The sequence below is a fragment of the Lasiosphaeria miniovina genome, assembly GCF_030549165.1.
Source record: "Lasiosphaeria miniovina strain SMH2392-1A chromosome Unknown B0T26scaffold_2, whole genome shotgun sequence".
Taxonomy (NCBI): domain Eukaryota; kingdom Fungi; phylum Ascomycota; class Sordariomycetes; order Sordariales; family Lasiosphaeriaceae; genus Lasiosphaeria; species Lasiosphaeria miniovina.
In genome coordinates this window covers 2,102,560-2,127,026 of record NW_026848221.1, presented here as the reverse complement: position 1 = coordinate 2,127,026, position 24,467 = coordinate 2,102,560, and the positions used below count along the sequence as shown (strand labels likewise).

Here is a 24,467-nt window from a genome sequence, read left to right as displayed (position 1 = left end):
CTTTTTTGGTCATATCCGCGGATCAGTATCCGTACCTAGACCCAGGTGGCAACCCAACTTTGAGATGACGAGTCCCTTGACGAATAGAACATTCCATGTTTCTTTCTTTTCTTCTATCTACACGCGTATCATTTGACCAACTATCCGTCATATGTCACTCAAGTACACGTGTATACCGCCAGAAAAATCGGACATGTAAGGCAAGGTGAGGCACAGTAGGTACCTACCGTAGTTCTCGATCGCGTTTAAACTGCGCTTATATAAGGTGAGACGGTGAATGGTATTCTGTTAGTCCATACAAACATCGCAAGCTACAGTTATGGATAGGCTCTTGCCCACTCACAACCCATAGTTGAAGTTCCTTGTTACGCTGTAGGCAGGATCGCTGAGCTAGACCTTGGGCTAAGACTTCAATGATTACATTTTGCCTTGGAGGCGCTTCGCAAAGGATGCCTCGTGGCAAACCTGAAATTCACCAAAGGGAACAAAACTACCTGTTTCCACCTTCGGCCTTACTCCGCTCTTGATCTCGCTGTTGATCTCGGTGTCTCGGCCGTCTGTCCCTACTACGACTCCTCTGGTCTCGCCGCTTGTGGTCTCGACTGCGACTTCGATCGCCGTCCCGCCTCCTCTCGTGAAGCCTGAGAGCGCGATCGGGGCTGCGACTTCTCCGCCTAGGGCGGCTGTCCCTGTCTCTGCCAGCCGCTGAGCTGTCTCGTCTCCTATGCCGGCTTCTGCTTCTGCTGCGGTCCCGGTCCCGCTCTCTGCTCCGATGGCTCCTCCTATGTCGCCTATCCGACCCTCGGGGTCTATCTCTGCGTGAATCCTTCAGCTGAGGCTCCTTTGGTACGCCGGCGTCATCAGTCTCATTCGCAGCAGCACGGCTGGGAACTTTGGATCCTTCGACCTCTACGGCATTGGCGCCCGTGACGTTGCGTGGTGCGATAGGCAGGCCCAAGGCGCGTGATATCGCATCCTCCTCAGCTTCCTTGATTTTGCGGATTTCTTCAAGACGCTCGCGCTCCTCCCGTTCCGCCTCTGTCTCGCCCGTATCTGCCGCTGTTGGGTCTGCTTTGGCATACCAGTTCAGGTCGCGCCCCTGGGCCCACCGCCCAACTGGCGCCTTTAAACTGTGACCGAGGTAGTTCTCACGGTGCGCTGAGGTAGCGACATCGTCCCAACTGAAGTTGACGCCTCCCCGCGAGCCCTGTTTCCTAACGGTGGAAAGGAGATCCATGGTTGACTTTGCCTTGAGGGCACGTCGCTAGAATGCGTGTGTATGTTGTATGCCGCGCGGTACGACTAGGCTGCTTGTAGCGCTGGCCTATATTGGTTCTCGAATAGAAGGGTTGCGAAGCGTTGTTTAGAAAGCCTGGAAAGGTGCTTTCACTGCCAAGGTAGATGGTGCTTAAGATTTAGTTTAGTGCTAAGGCCGCGCGAGAGTGCCTTCAATATGCAGCAACGAGCGGGAGTCGAGAATGGCGAGGTGGCTTGGGCGCTAGGCTTTTAATGGCTAGCTCGGTTAGGTATCCATACAGTGCGAATATTCAACACCTGGATTCACCTTGAGCTTTCACCTCACTTTAAGTCTAAGCCGACACCCTCCCTCCACTTGTAGTCAACGAAGCCAAAACAGCAAAGACGGTAAGACACCAGAACTAGCCCGACTTCATTTCAACTCAAAGCTTTTGTGCTGCATCATTCGTGGACGGGAAAGAGAAGGCAAATGAGTGAGAGTTTTTGAAAATGGCCTTCGATCCATCGGCTACCCCGTTGGACGAGATCCATTGGCGTGCGCCGATCAAGGCCGAGGGCGGCCTACACAACAACAGCGTTCTCTACTACTTTGCCGAGTCGCCGTTTTTCGACAAGACCTCAAACAATGAGGTCGTTTTCCAGCAGGGTCTGAACAACCAGCACATGTGGCAGTACCTGGAGACGCGTGAGGCGTTTGAGAGCCGCCTGCGCAGCATGTCCGGTCTCGAGTTCATTGTCGCCCAGGAGCCTGCTGAGACGGGCCCTGGAGCCGGCACGGGAATTTGGGTTATCAACAAGCAAACTCGCCGCAAGCGCCAGGGTGAGGATGACGAGGTCATCGTTCATGCCACCTATTTTCTCGACGGCGAGAACATCTACATAGCCCCGACCCTGGCTGACATCCTCAGCTCGAGAATTGTGAGTACCCTTGAACATCCCACCCTCTTCGCTTTATGCTACCGTTTTATCTCGATCACACAACACATTTTCATATTTTATTTTTTCGTTATTTCCAGCACCCGGTAACTCTTTTCAAGGCGGCCATCTCCAACTCGATTGAGAAGATCTTGCCCATTGCCAACAGCGTCCAGACCTGGACCCCCGCCCAGGGACGCGTGTACCAGGCCCCGACCAGCCAGCAGGCCGGCACCGCCAGTGGTACTGGCAAGAACCGCGACGCGTCCAAGGATGGAACGCCGATGCTTGAGGGTATGAGCAAAGCAGCACCCGCCGCTGCCATGGCGAGCATCAACACGCCTCCGGACATGAGTCTGGTCGAGGAGTCGCTCATGATCCACGAGCGCTACGGCGGCGACTACATGGACGAGAACCCCATCACGGGCAAGCCAGGCGACTTCCACCTGTCGTCAACGGGCCGCAAGGACAAGCACCCACAGCAGCCAGGTGGCGGCGCAGCCAGGAACGCGGCCCCCCTCACTCTCAAGGACGCCGCCCTTCCGGCCCTCGACACCAAGGTCGGCGGTGATGGCAATGCCAACAATCCCCTGGCCAAGAATGCCAACACGGGTAAGGAGACAAAGAGCCCCAAGACGCCGGGCTTGCCCAAGCCTAAGCGCCGCAAGAGCAAGATCGGCAGCACCCCTTCGTGATTTTTTTTGTCTAGTGGTTGCCAGAAAATTAAACAGAAAGATATGGACCCAGGCTTGCAGTCATCGGATGAATCAGCCGATAGTTACTAAGTTCTAGGTCATGCGATGCTTTCGGCGTTACGGATTCGGCGGATGATACCAAAGCTTGATATCCCAGGGTTCGGGAGTTTGGGCAGGAAAAGGCATGTACATACAACTATAGATGTGATAACTGAATAAAGGGTGCATTTCTCCCATCATCCGTCCGTTTTGTGAATACCACTTGGCAATCCCATTCCCGAATGTTTGTTAGCGTAGTATCCGTACTTGGAGAGAATAGATATTATAGCATAAATCAGCAAGAGAAAAGCCCTCGATAAGTGCTCCTAGAGGAGAAATAGGGATCCTAATAGCTTTTACCTCCCACGGTAAAAAATCCTTTAGGGCAAGGAGTAAGGTATTGAGGCCATTCAGGGAGCTGACTGTACAGTCGGTAAGGTAAATACTGCAGAGCTCTACTCACAGCGAAAGGATACTCCAAGGCTTTATGACTGGGCATAGCCAGGGAGAATTTAAGGGTAAAATAGTAGCAAATAAATCACTGTTGTTATGGCGCTGCTTCTATGGAGTTATGTTGCTATAGCAATGATTCATTCAACAACCCATCCTTTTCCTGCCACCTTTTTTTGTGTCACCTTTCGTGCGGGCAAAGGCCATCCCAATCCGCCCGTGTTTTCGGCCCTCAGATACGGGATAACCCACACCTCCCTCTTCGTGCTGTCCGCCATGATCTCCTTGATAGGTTTGCCATAAGTGATGAGCGGGGTCCCCTTCGCCAACGAGGCCAGCTGGCCACCCGTCAAAGCCGTCAAGGCGTGCATGCGCGTTTTGGGCTTCTTGGTGCTGTCGGCGCCCGTGTTGCCCACCTTCTGGAGATACGCATACACAACGTAGTCGGGGCATTCTTCTACGCTCAGGTGAGCTAATGGAGAGCCAGGATGGATGTACACTAGCCGTTCCGAGTCTTCCAGCTTCTTCTCGCCCTCGAGCGGTATCAGGGGCAAGTAAGGAACATCTATAGCACGTCGGGGCTTTCTGCACATCTCCGGGGGGTTCGGAGACTTGTCAGCTCGAATAGCTACCTGGTCGATGAACCCAGCAGCGACCATTTGCTTTAGGGCCTGTATTTGTTTTGAAGAGGGAGCATCTAGCTTGTCGGGCACCTTTAGGCCGACAAAGGAAAGAATATTGGTTCTCAGGAGATCAACAATTTGACTTTGGAGCTGCCTGATCTCTTTCAGAATCTTGAAGTGCACAAAGTGACTCTCGCACCAGGCCTCTGTGGGCTCATGGGCAAATTCACCGACAACCTGCAGCAATTTGATGGCGTCCGACTTGTCGTCGAGAAAACAGAAGTTTTTATGAACCATATTGAAGGCTTGTCGCAACTTTGCCCGCCGGTCATCGGCAATGACGTCTTCGGTGGTACGGAAGTCTCCGGTCGGTACGGAGGCGGCGGGAATGGCCTGATTCTCTGGAACGAAAACCTGCCCCGCAGACATTCCTGCAACCAGCGCGATGGTGTATGGCATACAGTCATGCAAATGCCCGACGAGTAGGATCCGTGCATAACGGGGAGACAAGGGGAAAATCGACATGGTTGACCCTATTCGTGTAATCTGCCCACTTGGTGAAATAGCTGACAGGTAGCTCAAAACCTTTTCAGCTTTTATCAAGCTTTGGCGGTCTGGAGGACTAGGAAAGGGGAAGTTGACGACATGCTGGAGGTTCATCGACTTCAGTTGTAGAACCACTCCTTCCAGGGGCATCCGCAACAGCTCTGGCTGCGAAAACTCGGAGAAGTCTCTTTCGTACACCGCAGACGAGTAAAGCCTCCAGCAGTGACCGGGCCCAGTACGACCGGCACGGCCAGCACGTTGCTTTGCACTCGCCTTGCTTATCCAGCCGATTTCGAAGCTCTGCACGCCACTAACGGGATCGAATCGCCGCTCTTTGGATCGTCCGCAGTCAAACACGTAGCGGATACCGGGTATTGTCAAGCTCGTCTCCGCCACGTTGGTGGCCAGGATGACTAGGCGCGACCCATCAGGCGGGTGGTCGAAAACTCTCATCTGCTCTTTTGTTGGAAGCAAAGAGTAAAGGGGCAAAACGTGCATCTTCATCGGACCAGTTCCAGCTTCCTCGTCTTCGATATCAAACTCGCCTTCTTCTTCGTCGTCCGATTCAAATGAGACCTCGTCATCCATGTCAATGACATTTCGGTCGTCAATGTCTCCAAAGTCGATATCTTCAGCCTCAATAGGGGCATCGGTAGCCGAAATCCGAACCTTCGTTCCAACAGTCGAGCTTAGGCCGCCGCCAAATGCAGACTTTAGTTGTTTGCTCAGCTGCGATATTTCTCCCTGGCCAGTGAGGAAAACAAGAATTCCACCTGGGGGAAGCTTTTTGTGACCTCTACTGATCTTTTGGAATACCTCTTTGACATAGTCGTGCCGTGTTTTGCGAGAGAAATGGAGCGTGACACTGTGCTCCCGCCCCTCGACTTCAATCACACGAGGGGGGGTTGAGAATAGTGAAGGATTTTGTGTCAGATCCTCAATCCTAAGTGTAGCTGACATGATTATGAGCTTGAGAGGCCGGACCGACGGGTCTTCCTTAGCCAAATCCCCTCTGAGTTTGACAATACGACTCAGCATCGCGATGAGGATGTCTGTGTTTACACTCCTCTCGTGAGCTTCGTCGATGATGAGGGCGGAATATTTGCGAAGGGCGATGTCTTGAGCCGCTTCGCGAAGAAGAACACCATCTGTCATGAACTTGAGCGCTGTCTTGGGGTCGACATTGCCCTCGAATCGGATTTGATATGCTACAGCGTGGGAATAGTTCCCCATCTCTTGGCCCACTCGCTTTGACATGCTGACTGCCGCCACTCGTCTTGGTTGGGTTACGCCAATCATGCCGGGGGTGCGGCTGTTCGGGGAGCCGTAGCCGGCTTCAAATAGGAACTGCGGCACCTGGGTAGTCTTTCCGGAACCAGTCGCGCCGCATATCACGACAACGTCGTTGTTGTGGATGGCCTCCATAATCTTCTGCTCTTCAGCCACCACGGGCAGCCGGTAACGGGCTTCTTCGATATCAGGGGCTCTGGTCACCACCACGCTAAATGCCTTTCGTGTGACATTGGTTGTCGGCTGCAGCTCTACAGGGAGTGGGTCTTGTTCTAAAGGCCGCGGTGTGAAGTTTTCCGGTTTAGGAATGCTGAGAATTAGCGAGTTTGAGTCAATTGGCTGATATCCTAACGCTTCGTTCCTTTTCTGGTGAGCCCAGGCCTTGAAAGCGGAAGACCTCTCTTTTCGTTGATGTCGAGTGGCCTCATCCTCGGGGTCTGCATCATCTCCAGAACTCTCCTCGTCCGAGTCCTCGCCCGAGTCCGTGTCCTTTTCGGAGCCCTCGCCAGAGCTCGGACTATCTAATTCGCCATCGTCCGAGTCCAGATCAGAGCCTTCGTCCGAAGATCCTTCGTTGTCCGAGCTGAATCCATCCCATTCAACCACCTCTGACTTCGCAGGAGCCGCATGTGCTGTAGAGGGAGGCTTCGGTTTTGCGGTCCCTCGCTTCTGCCTTTTGGCAAGAATAGGGCGGCCTGAATCATCACGCTCTAGCGGGCGTTTCAGACCCGACCCAACTGCCACCGGAGTGTTCTGTTCCAGCAAAAGCGGGTGCCGTGGTTGTGCCAGCCCGGCACCAGCTCTCCCGTCTTGCTCGTTGCTGGAGCTTTCCGGCGGCCCGTCCTCCTCGGGAGACCCCTGGCCAACCTTTCGTGGTTGGTATAGAAGGGTGGAAGCCTTTGACTTGTCCAAGGCAAGGCCAGCATGCTCTTCTCTGAGCGCACGGCTTAATGCCTCCCTTTTGGTCTCCTTGGTCTGGCCAATTGACTTGCTGCTGGAGAAGAGGCTGGTGTCGATTTTGTTGGCGGCGAGTTTGGCGAGTAACTCTCGGGTTTCGTCCTTTTTCAGCTTGGCGTCGATGTATTTTTCCAATCGTTTCGCCTTTTTACTGCTGAATTTGCTGTCCTGGGGTTTAAACTCGTCGCGGAGCCGAGCTCTCTTCTTCTCAGCATCAGCCTGTGCTGCAGGCGTAATCTCGACGATGTTGCTATCGCCTTCCTCGGGGTCGATTTCTTGGTCGTCCCGTGCCGCCGCCTTCTTCTGTGCCCGTTGACGGTCGAGGATCTTGCGCTTTCGCTGCCTCGGCACAAAGGTCTTCGGCATCTTGACGGTGCTGATTAGGTGCAAGGATGGGCACGTCGGGGGCGAGGGCGTTTAGTAGAAATGAAATCTTGTCCGCTTGGCAGAATTTATACGCTAGAGCTAATGCGGGTATGGCGGGGTTAAATATATAGGTGGGGGATAAAATAAACCTTGAGGGCGAAGTGCAAGGAAATGACTGCCTCTAGGATTCAATAATATAGATTTAGTTATTACCTCCCTCGGCAAAAAACATTCAAGGCCAGCCTTATGGTATTGAAGTCTTTTTAAATCTTGGAAGGTCCCCCGCTAATAAACATTCAGGGATTACCTACCCGCCACTGGTCAGGGCTACAAAAACGACCTGGCCAACTGATTGCACCACTACAGATTCTCCGAATTGCATCGCGTTATCTTCCAATGTACATTAAGCTCCTAGGTACTACGCTAGGTATGTTTACTGCTCTTCGGTTTCCGGAGAAAGTAAGGTAGGTAAATGCTTGATCTTTGGTACAACCCCTGCAGTTTTATGTTCAAGTTCAACTGACCCCTACTCCGGCCCGTTTCGAGGCTCTGCGTTGTCTAAGCAGCAGTATCGGTCACGGTACGTCGGGCACATTTGCATGCAACATACCTTCGGTCACTTAATTTATTCGCAACATGCACGCAAGTCAAAATTTTCCATGTCAAACTCAATTGACTGTTAGGCAAAGTCTAGAGAACTTAGAAACGATCAATCCAGAGACGACTAGGCATACAATAGTTCCCCACAGGAAGTCTCTATCAGGCAACTTAAAGAGAGCCGGTAGCGTTGAAATCCTGGAGTGCCGTCACCACTCTGGTCTTCATTGTCTTCTCACCCTCCCGAACCCAGACCCGCGGGTCGTAGTACTTCTTGTTTCTGCTCGGTCTGTTAGCACTGATTACAATGGAGTATAAATTAGTCACGTACGGCTTGGTTGGCCCCTCAGGGTTGCCAACCTGCGTCTTCAGGTACTCGAGGTTCTTGGTGATGTAGTCGCGGTGGCCAGACAAGTACGCCCACTGCAAATCTGAAAATGGTGTTAGCTACGCTAATCTTGGGCGAAATTGGCATGACATACCTGTGTCAAGATTGACCTTCACGACGCCATGTCCGATAGCCGTCTTAAATTCATCAACAGACGAGCCAGAGCCACCGTGGAATACGAAGAAGACGGGCTTCTCATCCTTAGTCTGGAGCTTCTCGGCTACAAACTTCTGGTGCTTCCCGAGCAGCTCGGGGTGGAGCTTGACATTGCCACTGGGTCAAGGTTAGCCACAAAACCTTAAGTCAGGCCGGGAATGTAGAGAGCGGATCATACGGCTGGTAGACACCGTGGACGTTTCCGAACGCGGCAGCTATGCTCACATATGGGGAGATCTTCGTGAGTGTGCTGTAGATCTCCCAAATGTCGGACTGCGACCAGTTAGACAAGGAACCAGTAAACAACGAAAGAGAGAGAGGGGGGGCTTACAGGCTGCGTGTACAGAGAATTGTTGTCAACGTCCTCATTGTTAACACCGTCCTCTTCGCCGCCAGTGATGCCGATCTCCATCTCGAGCCACTGCTTCCAGGGTGCGGCACGCTCCAAGTACTTCGCCGTGGTCTTGATGTTCTCCTCGAAGGACTCTTCAGACAAGTCGATCATGTGGCTGCTGAACAGAGGAATGCCCTTCTCCTTGAAGAAGGCCTCGTCCGCATCCATCATGGCGTCGAGCCAGGGAAGTAGCTTCTTGGCACTAACCAACCATGTCAGCTTACTGAATCATTCCACTCCAATTGGGAGGATGCGGATCTGGCGAACGCTATATGGGACTTTGAGGTGTGAGAGGAATTTCGGAAAGCATTTACCAGTGGTCGGTGTGGAGGACAACGGGAACTCCGTAGATTGGTGCGATGGACCGGATGTAGTGGGCCGCAGCGATGGCGCCTGCGGCGGAGGCCTTCTGTCCATCATTGGAGATACCCTTGCCACAAAAGAATGCACCTCCGCCGTTGGACACCTGAAGGATGATGGGAGCCTTGGCTTCTTTCGCCGCTTCGAGGGCGGCGACGGCCGTGGAAGACGAAGTTACGTTAATCGCGGGGATAGCAAATCCAGCCTTGCGAGCGTATTGGAAGAGCTGTGTTTGGTGTCGTGTTTGATTAGCAACGCTCTGGGACTGGCTGCTGTGATGTTGAAGACTGCGGTGACATCATTCATACCTTGAGCACATCGTCACCATAGATGACTCCGGGCTTCAAGCCCAGCTCCGACATGAGTCCAGGCATTCTTTACGGTACAGAGTGAACGTGAAGGGAAGAGGGAAGAATGTACGTGTAAGGAATGCTTTGGGGAGGTTTGCTAATTCTCGAGGGAGGTTGAGGGATAAAGGTCGAAAAATTGTGCTCTGAGCAGTCAGAGGAGGACGAGCTTTTGGAGGAGGGGTGCTGTTTGGAGGGGGAGGGGACGGAGGGGAGCAAGCAGGGGTGGGATGGGTGGAGACTTTGTTCAGTCAGGTGATTAATTATAACTCCCCTCTGCCCATTGGGAATATGGTGCAGGCGCCGATGACCGACACGAAGAAAACACGGAGACGAGCGCTGCGGCTAACACCTACACCCACAGCTGAGCATGCCGAAGTCCGGAATCAACTTCACACCTGAACCGTAAGACCCGGCGACCTAGTGCTACCATCATCAGTAAGACTTGAAGGTCTTGTCCCCGGGCATATAGCGTATGCGTTTAGCGTGTTTGTCAGAACTCTGAACCAGAACCAGAGCTAGGAAACATCGGAGCACCTCTCGAAACCCAGCTCCGTCTCCAAAACAGCAATGGCCGAAAACGGAGTGAGAGAAGACGCCTTCCCAGCCACGTCCAAGCAAGTAACCGGGCTTGTTAGCGGGATTGAAACAGAGGTCTCATTCATGAGCTTTTTCGATAAGATCATGATTACCGTCTCTCAGGGCGGCCGGCTTGCCCAGTGGGTGAGTTTCGCAGAAGGCAGATTGAGACCTTCCACATGTCCACTGACATCCCCTCGAGGTGCAAGTCCCGCTCTCTGCCCCATCATCGGCATCTGTGGACATGGCCCTCCCCGGAGCTGAGTTGACGGCTCTCCCTTCAACACATTTAACCGCCAAGACCCTCCTCGGAAGCGGGGATCGGGAAACTCTGGGGCAGCTGTATGCTAGCCAGATTGCAAGCCATCTGTGCCTTCGCGATCCCGAGGAGCGGAGAACACTTCTCCTCGGCCTGGGTCTAGAGAAAGCCGCCGGCGACAGGGAGGCATTTTTTGATCTTCTTGAATTGGTGCAACAGGTCCTCTGAGACTTGATTTACACCAGCCTGCTATCTGTTTCCTCTCGACCTGGGGGCCACACTTACGGACCGCTCTTTAAGAGGGTTAGTGCATGCTCCAGCTTGCAGTCGACGCAGATACGCCAGAACGCAACTACCGGGACGGCCAGTCTCGACGACCTCAATATTCATTGCGAATTAGACATATAAAGCCACCCCGAATGTCTCCGCTTCTGGGCTTAATTATTAAGTGGTACTTACAGGTAGTGTACGTCACACAAGCCAGACTCGCTCATCCCTCTCCGAGATCCAAGAAAATTAGAGAATGGGTATCTGTGGAATATGTAAATACCTTACGTATTCCAGTGCGTCGCTAGAGTCAACCTGCAGACCTCGGGGTTCTTACTTAGATCCCGTACTCAGAGGAAAACGTAACCACAAACCATGCTGAGTTATAAGTGCTCCATACTTGTTCCGAGAAGCATGTCATGATTGGAATGAGGCTGCCTCGCTTGACTTGTCCTTGACGTAGGCGAGGGTAATCCAAAGGATTGGGTCGTGCACTTCGGACATGATGCTGTAATTTTGCGCCATCTGTAACTGTCGTGCCAGTTAAAAGCATTCAGTCTCCGACAGTAGCGCAGCCCCGGAGTCTTGAAATAGGGAGGTCGCAATATCGTGGACTGGGACAGCGCTGGTTTAATATCGTTCGGGGACTCTTGGCTGAAGGGCCTCTCTTGAATCGATGGTCGCCATGTGCTTTTTCTATGCGTGTCCAATATGTTTAAGGCCTGAGTCGTTCGATCTCAGCCCTTGAAGTGAATGAGAGGTGAGGTGGGTCCGAGCTGTAAATAGTTAGACCACAGTGGATTCCACGGGGCCCCACAGCGCAGCAAGCCAAGGGCCAAGGATGTTAACCGGCTAAACACCGGAACTACATCTTTTCACGCCCACCAAAAAATTAACCCAGCCCTAAATTTGGCTGGAGTGACCAACCCGAAAAAGCAGTCTCGAGGACGCATCAGCAGTCGACGAATCTCGACCTCAACGACACCCACCAGTCGCGACCATGGTATGGAATTGTAATCTGTTTATGACGCTGGGCCAATGCTGACAAAAGTAGCCTACCCGTTTCTCGAAGACAAGAAAGCACCGCGGACATGTACGTCGCCCTGTCGCAAAAGACCCCCTCTGTGCCTTAAATGAAATTCGCTGACTCTCGTTCTCTCCAGGTTTCCGCTGGTAAGGGGTATGTTACGACGAACCGATCGATGCTACCGAGGCAATATTGACGAACTGTTTCTCCAGACGTGTCGGCAAGCACAGAAAGCATCCGGGTGGTCGTGGTATGGCCGGTGGTCAAGTACGTCGACAGCATTCTTCCTAGCTCGAGCGATCTTGCTAACTCGATAAAAGCATCACCACCGAACGAATCTCGACAAGTGTACGTAACCAACACGCGAACCCACGTTCCCGAGATTGTTCTGCGGGTGCTTCAATAGACCGGGATAGAGCTTCTTGGACTACTGAAGCATCCACGATGGACTAGTCCCAACTTCACGTCCGGATTTTCGCTGACACGATAGCCAGACCATCCCGGTTACTTCGGAAAGGTTGGTATGAGGCACTTCCATCTGCTTCGCAACCACGCCTGGGCGCCCACAATCAACATTGAGAAGATGTAGGTCAAAGATACCAGATCGGATTTTTGAATGGGTCACTAACCATTTACCAGCTGGTCTCTGGTTCCCCTTGAGGTCCGCGATAAGTACGTCAGCGGCTCCAAGTCCGACTCGGCGCCTGTTATCGACCTTCTGTCGCACGGCTACGCAAAGTTGCTCGGAAAGGGTATGATTTTCCCAGCTGGATAGTTTCGATAAGCCCGCATGTTTAACTAATACTCTATAATTAGGCCGTCTTCCCGAGATCCCGATCGTTGTCCGCGCCCGGTACGTGAGCTCGGAGGCGGAGCGCAAGATCACCGAGGCCGGTGGTGTTATTGAGCTGGTGGCTTGATTTGGGACGCGCATGGTAAAGTAAGGACAGGCGATTTGACATTACGGTGCGAGGGTACACTGGAGAGCAACCCCAACGGCCACAGATATGAATCGGCCAGACGTCGACCATGACTATGAGCTAGGTTCCGGAGTCCCGGATGGTTCTTGAGGTGGAAAAAAGGCACCTCATCTGCAGCATTAGGGAATGGAAGTTTTCTTTGCATCACGTTGGGTTCCGGGAATGTTCCGCGTCGTCAGTATCGCAGGCCACAACCGTGTCTACCGAGGCAGGGGGAATCCAGACTCCCAATTAGCTTGTTCTTCCGTACAATATACCTTCCGTGTTTGGCAGTTGAGCAACCCGCCCGCGTGCCAGATCACCATAACCGGAGGACCTGATTCATGGCGGTTTTTATATGCGATTCCAGCTCATTAAAATTAGCCACGGGGAAAAGTATGTCACACAGCTCCGGCCATGCCCGGCCGTGGGAATGTGCTGGTGTCCAAGTTTGAATGTCGAAAATATTGCTGAGGGAAACTTTTGCACATGCACATAGGTTGTCTACCATCCGGTCCCTAACTTCCACTGATATTATGACGCTCAGACGACAGGCGGCAAATGTGTGTATCAGTTGCAACGTCGTCCAATCCCTCCTACCTTTTTCTTTAGCGGGGTTGCCAGTCCCGGTTGACGACTCCGCGACTCCTTTCCTGCCTTCCCCGCTCGACGAGCTCCCAATGTGGTGACCACCTCACAGGAGAGGGTTTGGAGAGCTAGAGGCCCGATCCTCAAAACAAACTCGACGAGACTACAGCTAACATGAGCGACACAAGGGACAAGTTCGAGTTAAACGAAAATGGCATCCCGAACTTTGACCGTCTTCCGCTGCGGAAGGGCGATCCGATGCTCGCTGCCTGGGGACTTTACGGAGACAACGATGAGTTGGGGACATTGAATCGGCTCACTGACGCAAGAGTTGCCGCTGCTGCGCGAAGCGAGATACGGACGGGTATAAGGTGCGTAGGCAGTGTCTCGATAGAACCAACCACTTATGCCATTCATCATGAGTCACTACGAATACAACATTCCCGTTCTTCTGTCGCCGTCGTGTGGAGGAGCGTATATCTCACTTACAGCAGAATGTCACTGCTAGTTTTGAGCTATTCAAAAAGTGGAAAGGGGAGTAAAAGAGAGAACTAGGCATCTAACAGCATTCCCGCGATGTGTAGGGTATCCATGAACTGGCCCCTGAATGCCCAGGAAAAGGGGTCCTTCTTCAACCGGCGCCTGTTCCACCAGGAGATGTTTGCCAAGCCGCCCCGGACCGTCAACGACGACATCTGGACCTTCAACTCGCAGTGCTCGAGTCAGTGGGATGGGCTCCGCCACTTCGGCTACCAGAAGGAGCGGAAATTCTATAACGGCGTCACGATGGACGACATTCACGCCTGTGATGTCGAGACTGGCGAGAAGAGCACAGTCAACGGCATCCAAGGTGAGTTGAGCAGCTGCTGGGCACTTGATCTCCCTCTTCTGTCAGAACATATCAAGGAAGAGAAAAAGGTCGGGTTTGCAACGCAGCTCGACAGTTACACTCCAACTGTTCCATGTTGGGAAGAAAAAAGAGGCTGGCTTATACACTTTGGCCGACGGACGTACTAACATGCACCCATCTTCTAGCCTGGGCCGAGAAAGGCATCGTCGGCCGCGGCGTGCTCGTCGACTACAACAGCTGGCGGCTGGCGCAAGGTTACGACGAGAAGATCAACGTCGCCGACGCCTTCGCGACGACGCCCATCTCCGCGGCCGACCTCAAGGCGTGCCTCGCAGCGCAAGGCACCGAGGTCCGTTTCGGGGACGTGCTACTCGTGCGGTCAGGTCAGTGGATTAAACCTTGAGATTGCGCAACATTTGTTCGGCATTGCAGACACATGCTGATAGAGAATTCCTTTACGAACCATACAGGGTGGATGGCCGCACACGCCAGCAAGACCGAGGCCGAGATCAAGGCCCTGCAGGCCGAGTTCTCGCAGCACCGCTTCGTGGGGCTCGAGCAGAGCGAGGAGATGCTGCGGTGGATCTGGGAGAGTTTCTCGGCCGTGGCAGGGGACCAACCAAGCCTCGAGTGCTGGCCGACGCAGAAGGACTGGTCGCTGCACGAGGTCCTCCTGTCCGGCTGGGGCTGTCCGATCGGCGAGCTGTTCCACCTCGAGAAGCTGGCCGAGGAGTGCAGGCGGCTGAACCGGTGGAGCTTCTTCGTGGCGAGCGAGCCGTGCAATGTCGAGGGAGGAGTTGCGAGGTTCGTTGTCCCCACTGTTTATATCTGGTCTTACACGCGATATATTGCTAATTGTCTAATTAAAGCCCTCCCAATATCTTGGCAATCTTTTGACCAAGGAGGACACTCTATCTGCCGAGTTTCTTCTGCACGGACGACTAGTTTTGAGAGTGATTGGGGATATGGGGTTGCGTAGGCGAAACTGGTAATAGGGAGGTGGCTCGAGTAGTCTCAATCGGCTGTTCTTCGTGGGAAAACAAGACGTTGAGCAGCAAAAGGAGGCGTAGCGGGAGCATAGTGGGAATAATAACTCGGGCCTGGCATTGGCTGAGGCACGCAGCATAGTAATAAGCACATCTTCTCTCACTAATCATACTACCTGAAGCCTAAAGTAATATTCGGTGGCATATACATGGTGAAGATAGTACCCAATCCAATAATTTCGCACAGCCACAACATCCAACTCATTACATCATATATATCTGGCTTACACACGTCACAATGTACTATAAAGACAAACCCCATCTACAGCTCTTAATAAATGTAACGAGGTACAAAACACAGCACAGAACTCGGGCCAAAACAAACAAAGCCAATAAACTAGGTCAACATACCACACCAATACCTAAGTCCCTTGCTCGTGCAGATACATCTAGATATGCACATGTACCTATTACTTCGCGCACACAAGAGACTCCCGGTAGAAGAATCCCACAGACATGCACGTAGAACGTAACAACACGAAAGGACCAAAAACAGTCAAAAGGAAAAAAAAAATGGAAAGATATAAAAAGAAATTACTATAGGGAGAAAAAATAGATGATAATCAAAAAGAGCTCGGCATTTCCCATCAGTTTGTGTTGTCCCTTTTTTCTGTCTTTCTCTTTCTTTCTCTCTTTTACTTTTTTCTCTTTTCTTTTTCCTTTTTCTCTCCTTCTCCCTGTTTTCGCCACCCCCCCTTTTCCCACCCCTCTCACTAAGCCCTGGACCGCCCCAACGGGCATCCAGGAACATACACAGTGACGTGTTTGTATGACGGGAGAGCTTCAGGCTGGCTGGCTGACTGTCTAGACGGCTGTAGTTTCTTCGCTATCTCGCCAGTTCCAAGGGGGTGCCAGACAAACAAGGGGAAGACAAGAAGAAAGACTAAAAAAAAGAATCAAAGAAGGAAAAAAAAAGTCCAGGCTTGCAACCACATCCAGTCATGAATTTGTGTCTCTCCCTCCTTCCTCACCTCTCTCAGCCCCTTTGTTTCCCCTCACACCGCGTGCCCCGTACCTGTGGTATCCATGTGGTTGGCTCCATTCTCTGCTGGCAACAAAAATCCCAAGCAACTTTTAGGTAGTAGATAGGTTTATGTAGCCCATTATTTCCCCGTGTTCACTTGTATCCACAACCGGCACACAACCAAAATACAACAACAAGAACAGTACTCTACATAGATTACCGTTTACGATCACTACCAAGACAACTAGTTAGGAAAAACAATGCCACGGCACATGATGAGACGGGATTGGTGCGGGGCGGTACTCACGTGCTGAGCCTCCTAGAGAGGGTCTGCAACTTCTTATCGTTGTCGGCCTCTCTAACGGCGCGCTCAAGAGCGTGGGCGCGGTCCTCGTCCACCTGCTTCTGCACCTCCTCGTGGCTTGGCGGCAACCTCTCGTTCTGTATGTCCACCTTTCTGGCATCCTCGAAACTGCTGATGGCATTCTTAATACCCTCCGCGCCGAGCATGAGAGTGCCAGCGGGTAGGCGACCTCCGGAGACCGTCTTGAGCTCCGTGACCCTCTCGGACTCCTCTCGCAGCACCTGGAAGACGCGCGACAGCCGCCCGATGGCCAGGATCTTGTTCTTGATAGCGCGCCTCTTGTATTCGATCGATTCAGGGTTCTGGTTCAGCTCGGCCGAGGGTAGCGGCGGGGATATGGGGCCGGGCGACGTCGAGGATGATTCCTCCCTAAGCTCCTCCTCGGAGCACGTGCTCAGGATGGCGATTAACATGTCGGTGATCTTCTCACTAACAAAGGGCAGCGACCACGTAAAGACATCCATAAAGTTTGGCAGCCAGTACGGATGAGGGGTGCAGTTGAACTGCCGGATGTTCATGACGTTGTTCTCGTACTTGAGCACGGCCGCCTTGTTGTTATAGACGTCCAGGTAGTTGGGGGCCGAGAAGATTGTCATGACGCTGGGGAAGCCCGTGGTACGAGTCTTACGGTACATGCGGTACCCGGCATCCTGGGCTTCATGGGCGCGGATAATGGAAAGTAGGTTGTTCTTTTCCAAGAAGTGGCAAGCGGCTGGGTACGAAAAGAAGTACGAACAGCCCCGCACGTGGTTGTGCAGAAAGTAGTCGGTCGTTTTCTCCTGGCCAAAGTCCTCGAGGGGGTCGGCCCACAAGATGTCACACATAAGACCTTGGGTAGGGGGCTCGCGGAAGCGGTCAATCTTTCCCCAGTTCAAACAGTGTCAGCAGAAACACGAGGGAACGTGCCGAAGCGGTGAGGGAGTGAGGGGGTGAGTCAAACAAACATTTCTCAAGTCGTCGAGCGTATGCAGCTCCGGGCTCAGCCCGCCATGGATGCAGAGAAACTGCTTGTTCATAACGGCCGCCAGCGGCAGACAGCAGAAGGACTCCATGCAGGCTTCGTAGATGGCCTCGGAGTACTTGTGCTTGCACTCGAGCTTGAAAGTGAAGTAGTCTGTTAAGTGGCGACACTCGTGGTTTCCGCGCAGCAGCCAGAGCGTCTTGGGGTAGTGGATCTTCAAGCACCACAGGTATAGCACACACTCGATGCTAAAGTATCCCCGATCCACGTAGTCGCCCAGGAAGAGGTACCGCGTCTCGGCCGGGTCGCCGCCGACCTCGAAGAGCTTCATCAGGTCGTAGTACTGGCCGTGAACGTCACCGCAGACAGTGATGGGTGCATCCATCTCGAGCAGGTTAGGCTCGGCGCGTAGAATCTCGGTACCCTTCTTGATAATCCATAGCGCCTGGTCGTCGGTCAGGCGACCCTCGCGGTAGAAGTGCTGCTTGAGGAATTGGATATTGGGCTTCTGGTGCGTCTCGTCCTCGAAGAATTGCTCGTCGGTGGGCTTAAACATGGCAGGTGCCTGCACATCTGAGGCGGGCAGTGACGACGAGGTCAGCAACATGTGCCAAAATCCAAAGCTACTGCATAGTATGACCGGACGACGGGGTAGCCTTGGAGGGATGGGGGTGGTGGCGGGGCATTATTTTTTTATTACCTTTGCAGACACGCTCTAAGGTGCTGACCTGGGTGCCGTCTTCCATGGCATGGATGGTGAAGTCAATTTCGGGAAGAGGCTTCTTCTGTTGTATAGCGCGGATCGCATTGTCGACCTGCTGGTTGCGCCGGTCTTCGTACGAGGGCGCGCCGGAAGCGCCATCTTGTTCCATGCTGGGCGCCTTGGGGATCAAGGGGGCAAGGATGGGGGGGGGGAAGGTTGAGAGATTCAGTCAACTGCGGTCGGCCAAAGTCGCTCAGCAGGCGCGCGAGTTAGACAGCGTGCAGGTTGTCGAGGGTTCTCAGGGAATTTGCAGCGTCGCCGCCACTGGTCGTCAAGCTTAGGAGGGATATCTTATGCGAGGGGGAAGTAAATGGCGAAGAGTCGGGAGTGGAAGAAGGTAGGGCTGAACAAGTTGGGCGGCCGGAGAGTCGGAGAGGCAACCTTCTGGATTTGGGGTCTGGGGAGCTCAGGAGGAGCTGGGACGGGATGAGGGGTACTTCACGGTTTCACCAATTATTGGTGGTGCCAGAGGTACCTTTGGTAGAGCCACAGTGCACTAGGGGTAAAAAATACCGTCACTGCGACGCTGAGAGAAGTTAGATCATTCTTTCTTCTCTTCTCCAGGATGTAGCGAGATCGTAGGACAACTCGTATTTGCACTCGAGCATCAGGAGCGGCTATCTGCCTCGAGCTGCATTTCCAGGCGGCCCTTGCCCTCTACCAAGCACTTGTACTCCAAGGCCTTCTTTGCCCCGCCGCCTCGCATCTGGGCGGCCGTTTAGGGGCCTAGGCTCCAGATAACGAGTCACCGCTCTCGGTCGACTGATTCAAACAAGAACACAGATTTGCAAGATCCGAATGCTGCCACAAGACCGATATTCTCTCTTCTAGAAAGAGAACCGATTCTTCTTCACAGTGGCAGTCGCAAATCCACCAGAGCCTGACAGTTACCTTAGTCACAATGGAGGGGGTTCAAATGCACTGCTCAGCGCACTGCCAGTCCCTGAATGTTTGTTAGCGTGGTACTTTCCAAGATCCAAATAGCCTTCGCGTCGTACGACTCGCCGTAAAGGTTTTTGGCTAAGGGAGGTAATAGCTATTTGAATCCCTATTTTTGAATCCTAGAGATCTATTCGTTTTCTAGAAATGCCTATCAAAGACCCTTCCTGGCCGGTTCATTTGTTATTTTCTTTCCCTTCGTAAGTACCACGCCAACAAATAATTAGGGATTGGGTTGTACATACAGCATCACGCCGACAGGTGTGGACAGCTGTAATGGAATCTGCCCTTGAGTCTGCCTTCCCCATCGCTATTCTTACCCTTGCCCATCCCGCATTGCCCCTCACATTTAACGTTGCACGCAATCGGCTCCTGTCAAGCCACTGGAGTTTTCGTCTATTCTTTCGTCCGTTACTTCATCAAAACCACCTGAGGCTTACACAATACCACATCAACGCCGCCGCCTAACGAGGTATCCAAGATAATTGACATCAACAACCGCCAATTCACCGCCGCTGGATTTTCCTGCCGCTCGGGGTTTCGTTCGGAGAGTTGGTTTCGTTCTGAAGCCAAGCCAACGACAACCACCAAACGGCTTTGCCCCCTCCGCCCCATTCATACCCAATCCTCCTTGGCTCTCTAATCTCTTGTTTTTTTTCTCTTCCAATGTTTTCGCTCCAACTGTCTGACATCACGGGGCACAGTAGCCACCATCGACGAGAAGGTCGATGCCCGTGGTGTAAGACGACGCGTCTGAGGCGAGGTATAGGTATGCGCCTTTGAGCTCGTTAGGTTCACCTTCGCGCCTGTTCACCCCCAACACACATGGTTAGCATCGAAAGGAAAAGAAACCATCACGCCCAATTGTTGGTCTGGCCGCACTCCCATCCCGCCTCCCACCTCCCGCCTCCTACGCCTCGCTTTTCTCACTCACCCCATTGGAATCTTGTCCAGCCAGGTCTGCTTGGTCTCGGCCGAACAAAAGGCCGAGATTTCGGTGTTGATGTAGCCGGGTGAGACCGAGTTGGCTCGAGCAAAGCCCACCCACTCGACGGCGAGCGACTTGCAAAGGTGGATGACGCCGGCCTTGGAGGCGTTGTACGGCGCCTGGAGCTGCGGAATGTTGGCAATGTGGCCGCTCATGCTCGCCGTCGCAATGAAGCTGCCGCCCCGGTAGCTGGCCCCGAGCTCCTGGCCGTCGACCGTTGTCCCTTCCTTCCGCTGCCGCCACCAGTGCGTCCCCGCCGCCCGCGCGCAATAGTAGGTGCCGTCAAGGTTAGTATTGACAACACGTCGGTAGTGCTCGACCTTGCCGTCGAGCATCGGGCCGTCCTCCCATGTTACCCCTGAATTGGCCACGAAGATGTCGAGCCGCCCGCCAAATTCCGCGACGATATTGTCAACGGCAGCCTGCACTGCCTCGTACGACGTCACGTTGACCTGGTATGCTTTGCCTGTGGCTCTGGGAGCAGTAGTGCTTGCTGAGTCAACACATCGATTCTGCTAGGGTTTCAGGAGAGTCTTTCGCGGCAGGCTGGGCGAGAAGTTGTAGTAAGTGGGGCATGCAACTTGCACTTAACGTTATAAGTCCTCGAGATGTCTACCGCCCTCTCGATCGCCTTCTTGTTGCTGTTGTACCATATCGCAACGTTCGCGCCGGCTTCAGCAAAGCCCTGTGCAATCGCCTGGCCGATGCCGGCGGCGGCCCCTGACACGATGGCCGTCTTTCCCTTGAGAGAGAATAGAGGCAGGACCTGGTTGCCGCTCGGTGGCCGCGTGCTGCCGTGTGCAAACTTGCCGTCAATCATGTTCTCAGCCATGGCGGCGGCGGAGAGGAGAGGACGAGAGCCGAGCGGAGTCGAATAGCTCAAGCGTCTAGTCGTGGGCAGAGACCGTGGATGTTGCCGACACGGCACACCGACAGTAGAAGAAGCAGAAAACGAAGAAGATATACGTAGCCTGCCCGAGAAGACAGCAGGGGAACATCCGCAGGCAGATAGCAGGCCGGTTCCGGAGTAAGGCAAACAGTATCCCCAGAGAGAGGGGCGTGTTAGTGCCATTCCCGCCGTGCGGTGGTGGAACGGCATTTAGGTACGGCAACCCAATCTCCAACCAGCACCTTACTTCCGGGGAGGCAACAAGCTGGCCCCGATAGGACGACATTTTCAATTGTTATTCCTAGCAATACTGCCCATTCGGAAATATGGAAACTACCTAGGTAGGTAACTAGCAAGAAAGGCATATGACGTAGCCAAATAAGCCTTGGCTCCTCTTGCCATTGCACTACCTATCTACCTTACCTAGGTAATATCTACCAGAGTGATGCTTAGATAGGTTTAGGTTCTACTTTGCCGATTAAAGTAGGTGGGTACCTATAGTATGGTTTCGTGACAGTCGGGCCGCTTATTCTCGGCATTGATGCCCAAAGTCGGTTTTTTGTTCCCGATCTTTAAGGAGCCACCGCCGGGTCGAAACGTGTCTGGCTGCAGTGTGTGGAGCCAATAGAATAATAGACGGACTGTGGTGTTACATCTCCGCGGTTTCGTTGTACATGTTGTATGTACGTTAATGGATAAGTGGAAAGTTCCATTCTGCGCCCGTATTTTTGGTGGGCCGTAAGTTGCTCGTTTTTTTGGGAGCCACTGGTAGTTTCTAGATTAAAAGTGTTGGAATGACAAGGTCATTCGTTCCATAGTCACTGCAGTAACCGATGCGAATGGGGTGGTTGTGGTGGTTGTATTCTGGTCTTGCTCTATCTCAAAAGGGTCACGAACTACGGGGACAGGATGCGCGTTGGAATTGGCGATGCCGGAGGTCACGTGAGGGGTGCGCCTCACGCACGTGCCGCACAGCGGCCCGCGCGCTGGTCAGCCACTGGGGCTGTGCAGCCTGTTGGCCAATCACGTGTGACTGCATCCTCTAATTGACTGGTAGTTCCCACAAAAAGAAAAAAGAAAAAAGAAAAGAAAAGTATGCTGTGGGACGTTGTGCTACTTTCTTGGTATGTTTATTATACATGTGTGACGAGTAGAAACATATAATTTATCTCTATTGTGGATACACATTTTACGACTTCGCTTATCAAAGTGGCGGAAAATGAAGTAAACACGTGCTGAGCGACTCCTATCATGCTAAAGTGCTATCGACAGTGACGTTCTCACATTTTCATGGAAACGTGTGGTAATGGCAGGGCCGAGACTTGCTTTCGTGCTTGCTGTTCACCTGACCCATTTTACCCAATAACTGCCTCGAGGATTTTGCTCCGGGGGAAGTTGGTGTTGCGCCATCGCGAGACAAAGTCATCCCTGTTGACTAATGCACAATGTCAGCGGCGGGTCGGGTTATAACCATACCATCTGTAAAAACCGGGGGATGTAAGGACCAAGAGAGGAGCGGCACTTACTGTACGCTCCACAGATCCTCCGAATGCCCGTGAACGCGCTCCGGCCGTGAAGGACACGCCAGTTGTCGAATACTGTCCGAACAGAACTGTTAGAAACCCAGCTCAAAACACACATACAAGGACACACACAGCTCCTGGAAAGCAAAGGACAGCGTACTCAGCGTCTTGCCGGGCTGCAGCTGGATCCAGCACTCGCACTCCTTCCTGCGCAGGATCGCGTCCCACTTGCGCGCGACGTCGTACCACTCGTCGGGCGTGAAACCACCACCGAAGGGGACCACGCCGCGGTCGTCGTTGTTCCAGCGGACGCGGTGCAGCTCGCACGTGTCGGCGCTCAGCTCCAGCACGGGGTACTGGCGGTCGGGGGCGATGGCAATGCCCGCGTTGCCGCTGGCGTGCCACGGCAGCCGCACCGTGCTCAGGATCTCGTACGCGCGCGCATCTTCGGCTTGGAGCACGCGTGCCGCGTGGAAGCCGTCGACGAGCAGAGACTTCCCCCCCGCAGCGTCTGCCTTAGCATCATCGCCCGGCGCCGGATGGTGCGATAGCAGGTGGAACGCCTGTAGGCCGGCGGGGTCCGTGAAGTAGGTCGTATCCGTGTGCGCCGCCAGAGCGAGGTTCGTGTACGCCGTGTCGGCCAGCGCGAGGTCGGGGATGAAGTCGTAGAATCCGCCGTAGTGCGTGATGCGGACGAAAGCGATGCGCTCCAGTAGTTGCCTGGTCGCGTCCGGGTCGTCGTGCGGTGTCCCGTCGACGAAGACGAAGCCGTGGGATTTCTAGATAGGGGTTTTTTGTTAGGTGGAATGTGGGATGTGGCGTGGGGGGTGTTGTGTGGGAGACTGGAAGAGAGAACACGGACAATTTTCGATGTCAACCTCGCGACACCCTGGTCGTCTGCCATGACCTCGGCGTACGAGACTGTTGGAGGGCTATCTGCGGCTTCGGCACCCCATAGTGACAGCGACCTGCACGAGAAAGCGTGTCAGACGGGAAACCACCAGATGTTTTGTACAAGAAAAAGAAAAAGGGGAGGAATATTTACTGGCGGACCTCGTCCTCACGATGGTCCGACGACAGATAGAACTGCAGGAACTGCCAGTCGTAGCTGCTCTGGTGGCCATCCGACCCTAGGGCGGCGGGATATCAGCAGTAATACTCGTCGAAACTTGCGGCGGCTGGGTCTCGACCAACATGTCACGCTGACGGCGTTGCTGGTGCTCTCGACGCTCTGGGCGCAGATATCGCGAGGGATCTAGCTGAGGCGTGAGCCAGGTAACGCACGGCAATATGGAGTTTGGTTGGCATGGAGACGGGAACTGTCCACATGGCACAGCCGTGTCATACTCACTTCAAAGGTGTTGAAGTTGCGCTGCATCGTGTCTTGGTTCACGCACTGGGTGCAGCGGCAGTTGTCCCTAGCGGCCACACTCAGAACCAGATCCGTCTCGCAGCCATGGCCAGATGCGGGGGGATACAGAACTCACCGCAGCCACAGGTAAGGACTACAGAGGTTCCCAGAAGAGGGTGGGTCAGATGCCTGTTCCAAGTATGTGGGAGATAGGGAACAGCAGTGGCATACAGGTGTTGACGCTTGATCTCGGCAGCTTGGGGAGGACGTATCGCAAGCCCCTTATTGCTTGCTTCAACCTCCAATTTCCTTTGCAGATGACCCTGTGAGGAAAAGGGGGCGATGGCATGACGGTGTGCTGCCAAGCTGTGAGCTCGAGATGGAAGCGGCCTGTATTCATGGTTAGGTTGAACTTTACTGCTTCAATGCTTGTTTGATCCAAACGCTCAACAGTGTAAGTCACTTGCTGGCACAGTTGACCCTTCTAGGTTGTTGATGACTGACCTGAAAGACAGCCGAGCCTGCAACTGCCGCTTGGGAATGGCGGCAGAGCGGACAGCACGCAGAAAGTGCATCGTGTTGGTAGTGGAGGAAGTTGTGTAAGCCGGCTTTGTTATGTAGGTGTCCGCACTGCACCAAATCAGGCTGCGTGAAACGAATTAAATTAGAATTGGCAATTGTTACGCTCACTGCTATTTCTCGTCCGTATCTCTGTCTTAGTTGCCCTCTTTGCCTACTTTTGGGTCAGGTGTTGCTGGTGGTTGCTCTAA

General features: G+C 53.4%; 11 protein-coding genes across 11 annotated transcripts; 5 read left to right on the top strand and 6 right to left on the bottom strand.

Moving 5' to 3' along the window:
- Nucleotides 1-61: 61 nt before the first annotated feature.
- Nucleotides 62-1,607, bottom strand: B0T26DRAFT_694220 (kinase phosphorylation protein-domain-containing protein). The gene has a single exon (XM_060441226.1). The coding sequence runs from the start codon at nucleotides 1,235-1,237 to the stop codon at nucleotides 491-493; it is 747 nt and encodes a 248-aa protein (XP_060300200.1). The 5' UTR covers nucleotides 1,238-1,607; the 3' UTR covers nucleotides 62-490.
- B0T26DRAFT_694219 (MED6 mediator sub complex component-domain-containing protein) lies at nucleotides 1,594-3,103 on the top strand. Its single transcript, XM_060441225.1, has 2 exons — nucleotides 1,594-2,175; nucleotides 2,295-3,103. The coding sequence occupies exons 1-2, from the start codon at nucleotides 1,747-1,749 to the stop codon at nucleotides 2,865-2,867; spliced, it is 1,002 nt and encodes a 333-aa protein (XP_060300199.1). The 5' UTR covers nucleotides 1,594-1,746; the 3' UTR covers nucleotides 2,868-3,103.
- Nucleotides 3,104-3,433: 330 nt separating this feature from the next.
- B0T26DRAFT_694217 (P-loop containing nucleoside triphosphate hydrolase protein) lies at nucleotides 3,434-7,205 on the bottom strand. Its single transcript, XM_060441224.1, has one exon. The coding sequence runs from the start codon at nucleotides 7,136-7,138 to the stop codon at nucleotides 3,497-3,499; it is 3,642 nt and encodes a 1,213-aa protein (XP_060300198.1). The 5' UTR covers nucleotides 7,139-7,205; the 3' UTR covers nucleotides 3,434-3,496.
- A 128-nt stretch (nucleotides 7,206-7,333) lies between these two features.
- On the top strand, nucleotides 7,334-8,056 carry B0T26DRAFT_131312 (uncharacterized protein). Its single transcript, XM_060433358.1, has 4 exons — nucleotides 7,334-7,387; nucleotides 7,439-7,602; nucleotides 7,674-7,718; nucleotides 7,833-8,056. Exons 1-4 carry the CDS (start codon nucleotides 7,385-7,387, stop codon nucleotides 7,864-7,866), a joined length of 246 nt encoding a protein of 81 aa, XP_060300197.1. The 5' UTR covers nucleotides 7,334-7,384; the 3' UTR covers nucleotides 7,867-8,056.
- On the bottom strand, nucleotides 7,907-9,407 carry B0T26DRAFT_747681 (fructose bisphosphate aldolase; the record flags this gene model as incomplete). Its single annotated transcript, XM_060444875.1, has 7 exons — nucleotides 7,907-8,015; nucleotides 8,067-8,166; nucleotides 8,218-8,396; nucleotides 8,458-8,552; nucleotides 8,611-8,875; nucleotides 8,988-9,259; nucleotides 9,342-9,407. 7 exons carry the CDS (start codon nucleotides 9,405-9,407, stop codon nucleotides 7,907-7,909), a joined length of 1,086 nt encoding a protein of 361 aa, XP_060300196.1.
- Nucleotides 9,408-9,950: 543 nt separating this feature from the next.
- Nucleotides 9,951-10,446, top strand: B0T26DRAFT_738071 (uncharacterized protein; the record flags this gene model as incomplete). The annotated part of the gene is made up of 2 exons (XM_060443540.1): nucleotides 9,951-10,103; nucleotides 10,162-10,446. The coding sequence occupies 2 exons, from the start codon at nucleotides 9,951-9,953 to the stop codon at nucleotides 10,444-10,446; spliced, it is 438 nt and encodes a 145-aa protein (XP_060300195.1).
- Nucleotides 10,447-11,485: 1,039 nt separating this feature from the next.
- B0T26DRAFT_672019 (60S ribosomal protein L28) lies at nucleotides 11,486-12,432 on the top strand (the record flags this gene model as incomplete). Its single annotated transcript, XM_060439404.1, has 8 exons — nucleotides 11,486-11,488; nucleotides 11,540-11,578; nucleotides 11,649-11,665; nucleotides 11,725-11,779; nucleotides 11,833-11,860; nucleotides 12,007-12,097; nucleotides 12,152-12,264; nucleotides 12,329-12,432. The coding sequence occupies 8 exons, from the start codon at nucleotides 11,486-11,488 to the stop codon at nucleotides 12,430-12,432; spliced, it is 450 nt and encodes a 149-aa protein (XP_060300194.1).
- Nucleotides 12,433-12,946: 514 nt separating this feature from the next.
- Nucleotides 12,947-15,078, top strand: B0T26DRAFT_130661 (uncharacterized protein). The gene is made up of 5 exons (XM_060433355.1): nucleotides 12,947-13,430; nucleotides 13,644-13,909; nucleotides 14,095-14,292; nucleotides 14,380-14,713; nucleotides 14,779-15,078. The coding sequence occupies exons 1-5, from the start codon at nucleotides 13,234-13,236 to the stop codon at nucleotides 14,804-14,806; spliced, it is 1,023 nt and encodes a 340-aa protein (XP_060300193.1). The 5' UTR covers nucleotides 12,947-13,233; the 3' UTR covers nucleotides 14,807-15,078.
- A 1,144-nt stretch (nucleotides 15,079-16,222) lies between these two features.
- Nucleotides 16,223-18,116, bottom strand: B0T26DRAFT_747678 (Metallo-dependent phosphatase-like protein; the record flags this gene model as incomplete). Its single annotated transcript, XM_060444874.1, has 3 exons — nucleotides 16,223-17,143; nucleotides 17,228-17,817; nucleotides 17,945-18,116. 3 exons carry the CDS (start codon nucleotides 18,114-18,116, stop codon nucleotides 16,223-16,225), a joined length of 1,683 nt encoding a protein of 560 aa, XP_060300192.1.
- A 1,521-nt stretch (nucleotides 18,117-19,637) lies between these two features.
- On the bottom strand, nucleotides 19,638-20,766 carry B0T26DRAFT_738067 (uncharacterized protein; the record flags this gene model as incomplete). The annotated part of the gene is made up of 3 exons (XM_060443539.1): nucleotides 19,638-19,752; nucleotides 19,881-20,408; nucleotides 20,522-20,766. The coding sequence occupies 3 exons, from the start codon at nucleotides 20,764-20,766 to the stop codon at nucleotides 19,638-19,640; spliced, it is 888 nt and encodes a 295-aa protein (XP_060300191.1).
- Nucleotides 20,767-21,921: 1,155 nt separating this feature from the next.
- Nucleotides 21,922-24,461, bottom strand: B0T26DRAFT_694136 (Trimethyllysine dioxygenase). The gene is made up of 11 exons (XM_060441223.1): nucleotides 24,388-24,461; nucleotides 24,202-24,327; nucleotides 23,929-24,087; nucleotides 23,834-23,851; nucleotides 23,698-23,764; nucleotides 23,541-23,601; nucleotides 23,392-23,476; nucleotides 23,209-23,314; nucleotides 22,507-23,125; nucleotides 22,350-22,421; nucleotides 21,922-22,258 (listed from the first exon to the last, which is right to left on the bottom strand). Exons 2-11 carry the CDS (start codon nucleotides 24,270-24,272, stop codon nucleotides 22,179-22,181), a joined length of 1,338 nt encoding a protein of 445 aa, XP_060300190.1. The 5' UTR covers nucleotides 24,273-24,327; nucleotides 24,388-24,461; the 3' UTR covers nucleotides 21,922-22,178.
- Nucleotides 24,462-24,467: the final 6 nt, after the last annotated feature.

Coding starts and splice junctions, on each gene's coding strand:
- B0T26DRAFT_694220 (XM_060441226.1), bottom strand. CDS start 1,237: ATGGATCTCCTTTCCACCGTTAGGAAACAGGGCTCGCGGGGAGGCGTC.
- B0T26DRAFT_694217 (XM_060441224.1), bottom strand. CDS start 7,138: ATGCCGAAGACCTTTGTGCCGAGGCAGCGAAAGCGCAAGATCCTCGAC.
- B0T26DRAFT_694136 (XM_060441223.1), bottom strand. CDS start 24,272: ATGCACTTTCTGCGTGCTGTCCGCTCTGCCGCCATTCCCAAGCGGCAG. Junction 23,315..23,391: donor CGTGAGGACGAGGTCCGCCA/GTAAATATTCCT, acceptor TTTCTCGTGCAG/GTCGCTGTCACTATGGGGTG. Junction 22,422..22,506: donor GCAGCCCGGCAAGACGCTGA/GTACGCTGTCCT, acceptor CTGTTCGGACAG/TATTCGACAACTGGCGTGTC.
- B0T26DRAFT_131312 (XM_060433358.1), top strand. Junction 7,603..7,673: donor CGGTTTCCGGAGAAAGTAAG/GTAGGTAAATGC, acceptor CCCCTACTCCGG/CCCGTTTCGAGGCTCTGCGT. Junction 7,719..7,832: donor AAGCAGCAGTATCGGTCACG/GTACGTCGGGCA, acceptor GGCAAAGTCTAG/AGAACTTAGAAACGATCAAT.
- B0T26DRAFT_130661 (XM_060433355.1), top strand. CDS start 13,234: ATGAGCGACACAAGGGACAAGTTCGAGTTAAACGAAAATGGCATCCCG. Junction 14,293..14,379: donor CGTGCTACTCGTGCGGTCAG/GTCAGTGGATTA, acceptor CGAACCATACAG/GGTGGATGGCCGCACACGCC. Junction 14,714..14,778: donor GTCGAGGGAGGAGTTGCGAG/GTTCGTTGTCCC, acceptor GTCTAATTAAAG/CCCTCCCAATATCTTGGCAA.
- B0T26DRAFT_694219 (XM_060441225.1), top strand. CDS start 1,747: ATGGCCTTCGATCCATCGGCTACCCCGTTGGACGAGATCCATTGGCGT. Junction 2,176..2,294: donor ACATCCTCAGCTCGAGAATT/GTGAGTACCCTT, acceptor ACTCTTTTCAAG/GCGGCCATCTCCAACTCGAT.